We start from the raw sequence: 13,273 nt of genomic DNA on the forward strand, positions 1-13,273 counted from the left end.
ATCCAATGCTTGACATTTATCAAACAAACCATGTTGAACACATCTATGTGCTTAATTAGATTAAGTTCATAGAAGTTGTACCTATGATTTCTAGCTCATCAGTTCCTTACCTTTATTAACAGCAAATATTTTTTCATATAGATATAACATTCATGCTAAATATGGCATGGTGCTAAATGAATTTATTATATTTTCGGTATTTTTCAAAATCCTGGTCATACAAATGTGGTCTGCATCATTAATTTATTAGAAATTGGCATTTGAATCATACATTTTGGATGAAAAAATGGTATTTGAAGACTAAAAAATTTATGAAAATTGTAGGCCATTGATTTTTGAAACCTTATAAAAACCTATGCATGTATTGGAATCAAAATATCCAAGAACTGATTATTATAAAAACAAGCATATAGATCACATATATGAGGTCAAAATTTTTAAAAAATACCATAAATCTAATAAAATGTTTCTTTTAGCACTGTGTCATATTTAGCATGAATCTTGTACCATATATATATATATATATATAGAGAGAGAGAGAGAGAGAGAATAATGGGTAGGTGTGAAATGAAAGGTGCTAAATGATACATGCTAAATGAGTCTTTCAGGGCTTTTTTATTTTATTTTTAAATTCTGTCCGTACAGATGTGATCTATCAGCTTGATATGTGCATACTGAAAGGTTATCAGATTTTACAGATTTATAACATGAGGAAATAGTACATGTTTTTTCAGTACATGTTTTTCCAGAAGTATCTGTATACAGTCACAAATGTTGACAAAAAAAGAAACAGTAAAAGCACCTCTTGAAACTGATCAGAGAAGAAAAAAGGAATTGAACAATAATTGCCTGGATGACTCTGCAACATAAACATTCAATAATGACCTCTTTGATAAAAGAAAATTAGGAAGACGCTATTTTGACACTCCCAATGCAGGTTGTGTTCAACCTAAGTTAGGACAAAAACAATGTCATGATTATACCCTGATGCTTAACTTTCAGATAGCGACTAGGATATATTTCTCTGTATCATGAAGGACTCGATCTTTTCAACATCTTCTGGCACGTCCACACCATGTGAATCATGATTAACCTTGATAACCTGCAAAAGTTTCCAGAAAATTTGTTATTGTCCTTATTTTTCAGATATTGAAATCATTAAGCAGTTTATGCAGATTCTAGATTAAAAGTTTCAGGTTATCGCAACACTTCACACCCTTCAGCTTCTGATCAGTTCATTGACATATCTCAATCATCAACAATCACATACCATAACAATTTATTGACAATTGAATATAAGGCAGCACGGAAGTAATGATATATTTAGTAAAATGATTGCATGACAACATTTTATGGCCATTAGATTCATGAGCAGTCACATTTTATGGATGCCATGTTTAAAGGTAGAAAGTTTTTTCCAAAAGTCTTCTTTTTTCTCTTCTTTTTTTTTTTTTGCTTTTCTGTAGTTGTGACAGCATCACGCATTGTTTGGCCATTAGATTCAATAGCAGTCACTTTTATCACCATTTATCCATTTATGTCTTCAACCAAAATATTGGAACTTCAGCAACCAGAGTTCGAGCTATATGAATTCTTAAAGGAAAAAATAGAAAAAAAGAAGATTAACAACCCAGAAGATCAGTTTATATATGGCTGCGAAGTGCCTTAATTCTTAAGACATGAATCACTGGACCTTTCCTCTTGTGTCAGGAACAACACACAGATTAGACAGGACTTCAGAAGAGAATGTGACAATCCAAAAGCATCAAGAAAAAAAATAATTTTCACGATTCACATAGCATCAGCCCATGTTACTTGGACACTGAGACAGATGTCCGTATGAAACACAGGCCAAGTGTTGACAGGTCTTGAAAAATTAAACACTTGGACACAGTTTTATATATATATATAGGTTAATATTTGGTGCTATTGAAGGCACAGAATTATATGGAACTATTGAGTTGGAAATCATAGGTTTTAAATTTCTTTTGTAGATTAAATCCTATGGATGTGATCTACAAGTTTTGTTTAGTGGGAAATGAGTTTTGAATCATATGATTGCAACACATAAGCAGGTTTTTTAAGGGCTGCAAAAAATAACGGTCCACAATGCACTAAAATTTCATGACTCAAAAAAACATATTTTTGGATCGAAATAACACGATCCAAGGTTTGATCCTTAGCAAACAAACCATCCTCAGCACATCTATGTGGTAAGATTGAGTCCATAAAGCTTGAACCTATGATTTTCAGCTCAATAATTCCATATAATTTTGTGCCTTCAATAGCACCAAATACTAAACCTACATATATAGGGTAATACATCACATGCTAAATGAAATATGCTGAATGGAACATGCTAAATGTGTTTTACAGGCTTTTTTCGTTTTATTTTTTAATTACAACCATACAAATGTGATCTATGTACTTGATTTTATAGGAATTGGCTCTTGAAGTGTTTGTTTCCAATACATAGGTGGGTTTTTATAATGTTCGAAAAATCAACGATTCAAAATCTTTGTAAATTTTTTAGGCTCCAAATGTGGATTACTAGTAAATCGACCATGCCCAACACATTTATGGGGTCGGAACCGCGAAAAAAAACAACAGAAAGCCAAAAAACTCATTTAGCATGTTTCATTTAGCATGGATTGATATATATATAGAGAGAGAGAGTAGAGCGTAGGTGCTTAATGATATGTGCTTAATGGGTTTTTCTGTTCTTTTGGTATTTTTTTCGCAGTTTCGACCCCATAAATGTGTTGGCATGGTCGATTTACGAGGAATCCATACCTGGATCATGTGTTTTAGATGAAAAAAATGATATTTGGAGCCTCGAAAATTTACAAAGATTTTGAACAGTTGATTTTTTGAACCTTATAAAAACCCAACCATGTGTCGGAATCGAACACTTCAAGAGCTGATCCCTATAAAATCAAGTACATAGATCACATCTGTATGGTTAGAATTTAAAAATAAAACCTGAAAACCCCATTAAGCACCTACTCTCTCTCTCTCTCTCTCTCTCTCTCTCTCTCTCTCTCTCTCTCTCTCTCTCTCTCTCTCTCTATATATATATATATATATATATATATATATATATATATATATATATATATATATATATATATATAAGGCCACTAGAATATGAGAATTACCATGTGAACCAAGAATTTCATGGTTTTTTATTCTTTTCACTTAAATCTGACAGGATGTGATTTACATGCTTGGTTTTATAAGAACCAGCTCTTGAATCATTCAATTATGATGCATAAGCAGGATTTTTTAAGTTTTGAAAATCAACGGCTCAAAATTTTCAAAAATATTCAAGCATCTAAAAATCATATTTTTTCGTAGAAAATACAAGATCCAACAGTCGATTCACAGCAAATTCACCTTGCTGAACACATCGGCACTGTTCGATTTACAAAGAAAAATATCAGAAATGCCTAGTTCACATGGTAGTTCTCATATTCTAGTGGCAATATATATATATAGAGAGAGAGAGAGGTAAAGAACTATACAAAAAAATGAGTGTTAAAATGCACATCCATTTTTATTGGATCTTGATCATTGATGATTTACACGAAATATGAATATGTAAAGATAAAAATTGGACACTTTGTTCAACACATTCGACACTTCATGCCCACCTAAAAGTGTCTTAAACTGGACACTTTGTGTCCAAGACAGTGGATACTTCGTGCCCTAAACCAGACATTTCATGTATTAGACACCTAAAAGTGTCACAAATTGGACACTTTATTCATGTAGAAGACACCTAAAATTAAAAGTGCCATATTCATGTCCAAGGCACTTGACACTTTGTATCCTTGTCTAAAGTGGCTTGGAATTTAGATAAATTGTGATGCCAATGAATTGGAAAACAAGGACACAGTTAAAACATTAACAAGATTAACAAGAAACAAGGAATTGGAAAAAGATGGCCAGTGAAGAGTTAAAACTTAAAAGGAAAGAGATGAGGAGAGAATATGACATGCTGAGGTGACTATGTTTTTAAACAAGAAGGGGTGGAGAAACAAGATTTTTAAAGCTAACCTGTGTACTTAGAATTAGCATGAAGGATCCAAAGTGCTAAAGGCATATGCCTTAACGCATGGGACCTACTCAAGCCTTCTATGCAGAAGCCTCCATGCTACTTAAAACATACAAGAGTTTAAGACATTATAAGGTTGATGGTTTCCACAAAGAATTTGATTGCCTGGCTATGCTAAAGAGACAGGAACATCCGTCAACAGATTAAAGGGGCATTGAGGAGACCAGAGTCCATGTTTAAATTATACAACAGTTTAACTGTTTAAGTGACACTTATTTAACACAAATGAATTTTTTTTTCATTTTCTGTTAAACGAGCTCTAGCATGTAAGAGCATGTCTCTTCAAAATATATAAAATAAACCCTTAGTTTTTCTTCTATCATGAAGAGCATAAATAGTATAATGGACCAGAGTCACTGACTGCAGGTTGCAAGTTGCCAAGGCCCAAAGACCTCACTACATTGGGCTAGGATTATTTGAACTAGAACAAGTATCAGTGCGCTCGGAACTACATAAAATAAAGAACCTAGTAACTGCAAATTAAAATGTTTGAATGGAAATTTGATCTTTGATTGATCGGATCCACCGGAGCTACTCTTTCTTTAGATTGATGAAGTGACTCAGTCATATGCATACATGATCAGTCTTTGCTTGAAGGATATCTGTTGTTCATTGATAAATGAAGCTTCCTCTTTTGCATCTCAAGCCAGATGCAACAAAATGAGGTTAGTCCTTATTCCTTCATTTCCCTTCCTGGGTAAAGCAATGAATGAAAAGGGCTGGTGGGTAGAGAGAGTATAACTTAGTTGAAGTTGATACAGCCCAATCAACGTTAGGCCATGGCTTAAACTCATTTACAAAAATATTTATTGAGCTATCTCTATGATGAATGATTAACACAATAAACCCATATAAGAAAAATTGGATGTCCACTGTTCGAGCAGGGTTATTTTAATAAAAAAAAATATGGAGAAGATTCCCAAACACAATCCCCTTCATAAAATTTCAAAGACCTTGACAACATAATTTTTCAACGAAACTAAGGTTCTCAAGGTGCAAACTCATGCTATTCTATGCTACTCGTCAAATAAAACTACTGGTCCTAAACAATCCAGATTTGCTGCAGGTATACCTTCATCCTGTATCCATGTTCAAGAACTTTAAGTTGCTCCAGATCTTCTTCTAGCTGCAATGGTGTATGTGGAATTTGAGGGTAGATTTTTAAAAACTTTGCATCATAGCTCTGGAGAAAAAGGTTAAAGAATTAGCACAAAGTATCTGAAGGCTAGAACTGATGTATATATTTTCAACGGAAAGTGGCATAAAATAGAAAGGCAAAATTATAGACACAACACTCTAAGGAGATGGAACCAAAAAATGGAGACTGCACTACCTGGATACCAAGATGAAGTAAATAAGGGAACTTTGAATTGACTTTCCCAGACCTGCAATATAAAATTTAGAGTAGCTTAGAAGGAATCAAGCACATGACATAAAACATAGTTTAGTAAACTCACTTGTTAAATGGGATCAGACCCCGTGAAAAATAGATAGCATAACCATGCTTGTCCACTACACATTTGACACGGTTAGGGTCCATTCCATCATCAGGATTTAAAGATGTTACAGCAGTGCTGAAAACTGCATCAGGAGCACTCTGGACAAGACAGCCATCAAAGTTACAAGTTGACAAAAAGCAACAAAAGGAAGACTTATCAGCTGTTTAAAACAGTAATATCAGGAAAAAGTTCACTTGCCACATGATTCTTAATATCCTGCAAATATGATTTGATTTCGTTGGGGAATTAGACCAGTTGTTTTTCATGTACAACTAGAAGCATTAATCATGAACAACAACCATCAGACCGTAATTAAATAAAAGCAGGACATCTGAATTCACTTCAATCAACAAAGAATAGATGAACCCCAATTAGAACACATCTTTTTCAGAAAAACAATGCATTCAACTCCATTGCCATTTCTGTGGTCTATGTTTACAAAACAGATACCAGATTAATAATGTCGACCGAAGTTACCGACGAAAATAAGAGGTATGGTAAGCCACGGTTGACTGCATAAGACCAGCTCTGACACTCAAAAATTTCAGTGTGGGACCCAGAGACGCTAAAACATCAATAAATATGACAAGATGGTGAAGTTTAATTTGGGTATCACTTTATAGTAGACTATTATTCAACAGAGTTTGTCTCTGCAATTGGTTATAGTTAAATCATGGTCACCAGAAGCTTCTACTCATCATTGGAATCTTGTTTCCATGGAAGATGTTTCAGAAGTCAGAAACTAGGCACTTCTAAAGCTTCCTTTCTATATTATGGGAAGCACGATACATGAATATGGGACTTTGGACACAGTAATTGTGCCTTTGTAAAAAGCAGCAGATTTGTGCAATTGAGTTGTGATTCATCTAAGAAAAAACAAACCTAGTTCACATATTTCAGTTTATGTCATAGGGATACCCCAGTTTACTCCCATGTCACATCCCCTTATGTTGAAATGCCCACTGACGTTGATGTTCGTAGTTCTAGGTGCTGGTGCCAGGTGTATCTGGGTGCTCCCACTCACAGACATGTTATACAATATGTAGGATAAGTTTACATGTTTATAAACAATTTTTGTTGTTACCATAGAGTAGATTAGACCCTTTTAACAGGATTTCAAACTGCCACCACCTTAAGGGTGTTTTGGTAATTTAATCTATTTGAGCACTCTCAATTTTAAACCAGAGGGTTTAAAGTTAGATTAACCCATATACACATAAATACATACATGCTGATAAATACATGCATACATTTAAACTTATGTTTCGAATGTGGTAGCTGAGTTGCACCACACACACACACACAAAAAAAAAAAAACTCAGCCACAACATCAACCATGAGTGGTCATATTCAATAAGAAGAGATGAAGACAAAAAAATGATTAAAAGAGACCCCCCGCCCTCCCCTTCTCCAACTTTTCATGCATTTAAAACCTAAATTTCAGAAAGGTAGATAATCTTTTTGTGATTTTTCTGAGATACATCTAAGCTTTTGAATTTGTCAAATAGGCTTACTTGGTTAATCAATTCATCAAGTATAACACTGCCTGATACACCTAATCACCAATTAATATTGTAAAGCAAGCCAAGGATATTGTAAATGTTCTTTTGTGTCTGTGCGCGCAACACATGCACACACACACACACATGCACCCACCCAGAGAGAGAGAGAGGGTAAATAAGATAACATTCTGGTAAGATCTTGAAGCTCTGAAATGGATGACCAATTTTCTGCAACCAACCGCCCTCACCCACCACCCCTCTCCTCCCCTTGCAAGAAGAAAAGTCATCTACACAGATAATGCATTAGATGAGATAATAGTCTTCTAAGTTAAGCCCTGTGATTACAAGAGAAAGAGTCAAATTATAGTTGAGGGGAGAAAAAGGACACATCAGGATCTTATCTGAACATGACCCTACTCCCGATAGAGTTGCAAGAACCATGCGGCATTGTAAATAAGAGCATCCAGTGCCATTATTGTCCTTGTCAGGAGTTTTCATCCTTAAAAGGTTGATACTTAAAATGCATGGAGAATGACTTAGACTATGTACTGCAGAAGATCAACAACTTCTTTCCTAAATCAAAAATCAAGAAAAGAACGAAGAACTTCTAATCCACCTAAATGAAAATAAGAAACTCATGATTAACTTAAGAAGTGTCCAACAATAGAAACTATGAATGCACTAACAGAGCAATTTCAAATTATTACAAAAAAGGACAATATATCCATATCAATAAACTTAAGAATGAATACTATAAAAACCTGCAAAGCCTTGACAATTCCATCAATTATGTCAGGATCAACAAGAGGCTCATCCCCTTGAATATTGACCACAATATCATACTTCTTCTTGAGTTTCTCTAGTGCTTCACAACAACGCTCTGTGCCTGCATATTAAGACCAGTATCAGTAATTAGGTAAATCATTGGAAAAGAATAAGTTTTGTTTACAGATCCTACCATTCTGACAAGATTCTGAGGTCATTATCACATCTGCTCCAAATTCTCGACAGCATTCTGCAATTTTTTCATCATCCGTAGCCACAACTAGCAAGCACAAACTTTATATAGTGAGACACCTTTTTCGAACCACATTGGGAATAGAAATTCCTGATATAGCATGAACAAAATGCATATCCAGGTGGAACGGCAATAAAGGATGGGCTAGCTAAATTAGCTAGATTTGCTAGCTTCACATAATTCATTCATACAACTCTTACATACTGCAATTATTTTCTAACAAAAACTAAGATGAAAAGGTAAAAATACATTGCTCATTTCTGTGATTCATTTTTTGAAAAACGGAAACAACGACCTAAGTGCTAAAATAAAAGCAATCCAGATTTTTCTGATGTTCTTGATTATTCTGTTTCCCTATCATTTATATAATTAACAGAGTTAAACCTAAAAGCTGATGTATTTTATAATCTCCATGTCATGCCTAGAAGAATCATGCATATATTATATTTCTAGCAAGTATAGACCTATCCAAAACAGTACCAGCTAAAATTTTCAAAAAATTGAAGCAGCAAAGAGTGATGACATTCAACAAGCTTTTTGAGGAATATCAATTTTAAAATACAGTTGGCCACAGTTTTCAAAGAACAAGTACCAAGTAAATGGGTGAAACTACAGTCTAGTGAACTTTAAAGACTTTTTCACGGAGATAAGAATTACATTTATAATAGGGTGTCCACATAAAAAACCTGTGTCCCAAACTGAAATCATAAACAACTTTTTGCAAACAAAGTTAAGAATATCGGATTACCAGAACTGTTGAAAACCACAAGATTATAAAGTTAAAATCTGTGTAAAATGCCGCACCTATTGAAGTCTATTTGTTATGTTGTTTTACATTAAGTAATGTAATTGTTCCCTTGCGACTTACAGTGTACAGTTGCGCTTAGAGTCTGTTTTGCTTTTGTTGAGTCTGATGTAAGTTGTCCGGTTCAGGTGAATCAAACCCCCGAAGGGGCAACCCGTATACTTGAACTGTAATCGCCTGCGGGCAAAATTGTGAATGAAGTAAATGCGTTGAGCTTTCTTTTGTTCACCCTCGTTGTGATTGTTTCTTGTGATTGCAATTTCTCTCCCTCTATTCTCTCTTGCTCTCTTGCACTCTGATTACAAGCTTCTTCGATCGGCAAGCGAGCTGACTAGTAGGCTTGCGGTAGTGAGGAAGGACCGTCGCGCCGCGTTGGCCCATTGAAGGAAATAGGCCCGTGACAAGTGTTACCAGAGCCCGTTCTCGTGCTGGGGAAGGGACTCCGGAGTCGGTGTCACAAGGGTGCGATTGTGACATGTTGGTTCTACGGTGATAGACATATCGCCAGGCAGTGTCCAAAGAGTCTCGTAAAAGACGACGGGCAAGCCAATGCTGCACAGGAAGAATGCAGCGATACTGAATGCAGTGATACTAAAGCGATGCAACCAAGGATGGGGGTCATGTGATCGATTAACGCAGTTATAAGTTGCGCGGCTAAAAACATGCAGGTCAGTAAGCAACTTATGTATGTAGAAGTCATTATGAATGAAAAGTCTATTTCAGGAATGATAGACTCTGGAGCCACACATAACTTTGTCTCGCGGGAAGAGGCAGAGCGGTTGGGCTTGAAAACTGAGTCAAAGCAGAGAACCATCAAAACAGTAAACTCTGAGGTCAAGCCTATTCTTGGTAAAGCAAGAGATGTGGCAACTCAAGTAGAGAGTTGGGTCGGCAAAGTCAACTTCTCTGTGGTGCCCCTGAACGATTTCAAGGTGATTCTGGGTATGGAGTTTCTGCGAAGCCAGAATGTTATGATGCTGCCAAAGTTTAACACGTTGACGATCATGGGGTCAGACCTGTCACACACAGTGCAGTGCCTTACGCAGAAAGGCAAGTCTTCCGTGTTATCGGCAATGCAACTGAAGAAGGGTGTCAAGCATGGGGAGAAGACATTCTTAGTTGTAGTGCGTGCAGATAAAAGGAAGGTAGAAGCAGCAGTGCCGCCGACCCTAACCCCACTATTGGAGGAGTTTCGGGGGGTGATGCCCCCGGAATTGCCAAAGCGTCTTCCGCCAAGATGTGAGGTCGACCACAAGATTGAGTTGACCCCTATGGTGGTTACGATCGAGTTACTGGCAGGTGATGAGCCGAAAACAACTTGTGTCACCCGCTATGGTGCTTACGAATTTCTAGTAATGTCATTCGGGTTGACAAATGCTTCAGCCACATTCACGACTTTAATGAACCAGATCTTCTACCCTTAGATAAGTTTGTAGTAGTCTACCTGGATGATATTGTGATCTACAGCAGCAACATGGAGGAACATGTCGAGCACTTGCAAACAGTGTTTCAGGTGTTGAAGGAGAATGACCTCTGTGTCAAATGAGAGAAGTGTCTCTTCGGGCAAGAGGAGATCAGATTCCTTGACCACGTTGTGGGGCGTGGTGTGTTGCGTATGGATGGGCAAAAGATAAGGGTCATCCAGGAATGGGTTCCGTCAAGCAAAGTGCCAGAATTGAGGTCATTCCTCGGTTTGACAAACTATTATCGGTGTTTCATCGAAGGTCATTCCCTCATTGTTGCGCCTCTCACAGATTTGTTAAAGAAGAATCGGGTATAGCTCTAGACAGGAGCGTGCCAAGATGCCTTTGATGGCTTGAATTTCGCCTTAGTGAGGGAGTCAGTGTTGCGACTGCTTGATCATTCGAGACCCTTTGAAGTCCACATGGATGCCTCGGACTTTGTCATTGGCGGAGTTATTATGCAAGATAGTCATCAGATCGCATATGAGAGTCGCAAGTTGAAAGATGCAGAGAAGCGTTACACAGTGCATGAACGTGAGATGACCGCCATTGTGTATTGCCTCAGGACCTGGCGGCACTACCTTTTGGGTGTTGAGTTCGTCGTCAAGACGGACAATGTGGCCACGAGCTATTTTCAGATGCAGAAGAAGTTGACGCCTAAACAAGCTCGATGGCAGATGTTTTTGGCAAAGTTCGACTTTGCCTTGGAGTACAAGGTTGGAAAGACCAATGTTGTGGCGAATGCCCTGAGTCGTAGGGCCGAACTGGCAGCTGCGCGCGCGGAGCCTTCTAAAGTGCATTTGGAGGGCGCATTACTGAACCGCATCCGCGAAGGTACGCAGCAGGATCCGACCGCACAACACCTTGTTTCTCTGGCGCAGGCAGGGAAGACTCGACGATTTTGGCTACAGGATGGCCTCCTCGTAACAAAAGGGGGATGCATCTTTGTGCCACGGTGGGGAAACCTTCGTCGAGAGCTACTTAAGGAGTGTCATGATACAGTATGGGCCGGCCATCCTGGTCATGAGCGGACATTAGCACTCCTTGAGCACGGCTACTATTGGCCGCAGATGAGAGACGACGTTGAGGGGTATGTGCGGACATGCCTCATCTGCCAGCAAGATAAGGGAACAAACCAGAAGGCTGCCGGTCTCCTTGAGCCTCTACCAATTCAAGAACGTCCTTGGGATAGCATCTCCATGGACTTTATCGTTAGTCTGCCAAAGGTAGAGGGCCTCAGTTCTATTTTGGTTGTGGTGGATCGTTTCTCAAAGTATGCCACCTTCATCCCAGCTTCTAAGGAGTGCCCTGCAAAGAAGACTGCAAAGTTGTTCGTAAAGCATGTGGTGAAGCACAGGGGCATACCAAAGAGCATTGTGAGTGATCGCGATGCTCGCTTCACGGGCAAGTTCTGGCGTGAAGTATTTCGGCTACTTGACTCTGAGTTGCTGTTTTCAACAAGCTTTTATCCGCAGACAGAGCGCATCAACGGGATACTGGAGCAGTACCTTAGGCACTTTGTTAGTGCCAATCAGAAAAATTGGGTGAAGCTCCTTGATGTGGCACAGTTTTGTTATAATCTACAGAAGAGCGAGTCTTCAGGCCACAGTCCGTTTGAGATAGCCACGGGGCAGCAGTCACTGACCCCGCACACTCTTGCCGCACAAGAAAAGGGAAGGACATCCTTTGCCTATCAGTTTGTTCGCGACTGGCACAAGCAGAATGAGTTGGCAAAGGCATTCTTACACAAAGCGGCAAAGAGAATGAAGAAGTGGGCGGACAAACACCGTCGGCCCGCAGGGTTCCAAGTTGGGGACCAAGTATTGGTGAAATTATATCTTGGTCGCACAGGCATCTTCCGCGGGCGGCACCGCGGACTACTCAGAAAGTATGAGAGACCCTTCACCATCACAAAGAAGGTGGGCAAGCTGGAGTTTCCCCCAGACTTCAAGGTGCACCCGGTGTTCCACGTGTGCAACCTCAAGCAGTTTCATCCAGATGATGGAGACCCGGAACGCAGTGTGCCACAACGAGCTCCCATCATGCAGAGGGCCCCAGCAGCACAACGGGTCGAGAAGCACCTCAGTCAGATCCTTCGTCACAAGGTCAACTACTTGGGGCAAGCGAAGAAATACTTGGTGCAGTGGGAGGAAACAGCAGAACCAACGTGAGAGCCTGCATTTCGAATGAACAGTCGCTACCCGGCTGAAGTCAGGGCTTACCACGAAACAGATGGCACCGAGGACGACGCATGATTTGAAGGGGGGAGCATGTTCCCTTGAGACTTACAGTGTACAGTTGCGCTTAGAGTTTGTTTTGCTTTTGTTGAGTCTGATGTAAGCTGCCCGGTTCAGGTGAATCAATACCCCGAAGGGGCAACCCGTATACTTGAACTGTAATCGCCTGCGGGCAAAATTGTGAATGAAGTAAATGCGTTGAGCTTTCTTTTGTTCACCCTCGTTGCGATTGCTTCTTGTGATTGCAATTTCTCCCCCTCTATTCTCTCTTGCTCTCTTGCACTCTGATTACAAGCTTCCGCAATCGGCAAGCGAGCTGACTAGTAGGCTTGCGGCAGTGAGGAAGGACCGTCGCGCCGCGCTGGCCCATTGAAGGAAATAGGCCCATGACAGTAATACCCCTTTGTATTAGGACCTAATGTATATAATCTAATATTTGGGGGTAATTTAGGAAGTTCATTAATTTCATTTGTTTGTACACAAGGGGGGTCTACCCCTTTATTACTTTTGAGAGGATACCCTCTCATTATGGACTTTATTGAATACAAGCCCACGATAACTTGTGGGCTTCACTCTCGTTGTCTCCTTTGTGCCCCATGTGAAATACCTTAACCCTAGACCAGATTTGAGTT

The 13,273-nt window shown here is 39.0% G+C and overlaps 1 protein-coding gene across 1 annotated transcript in view; it reads right to left on the minus strand.

Annotated features, from left to right (window-relative positions):
- Nucleotides 1-672: 672 nt before the first annotated feature.
- The window catches only part of CKS (Nucleotide-diphospho-sugar transferases superfamily protein), a 44,078-nt gene continuing 31,477 nt past the window's right edge, over nt 673-13,273 (minus strand). Inside the window, exons 3-8 of the mRNA XM_090008950.1 lie at nt 8,077-8,163; nt 7,880-8,004; nt 5,575-5,714; nt 5,451-5,502; nt 5,190-5,300; nt 673-1,102 (exon numbers count right to left, since the gene is read on the minus strand). Coding sequence (XP_089865076.1) covers nt 1,010-1,102; nt 5,190-5,300; nt 5,451-5,502; nt 5,575-5,714; nt 7,880-8,004; nt 8,077-8,163 — 608 coding nt within the window. The 3' untranslated portion in view covers nt 673-1,009. The remainder of the gene's footprint in view (nt 1,103-5,189; nt 5,301-5,450; nt 5,503-5,574; nt 5,715-7,879; nt 8,005-8,076; nt 8,164-13,273) is intronic.

Source organism: Nuphar pumila, chromosome 6 (assembly GCF_984573655.1).
Source record: "Nuphar pumila chromosome 6, dmNupPumi1.hap1.1, whole genome shotgun sequence".
Classification (NCBI taxonomy): domain Eukaryota; kingdom Viridiplantae; phylum Streptophyta; class Magnoliopsida; order Nymphaeales; family Nymphaeaceae; genus Nuphar; species Nuphar pumila.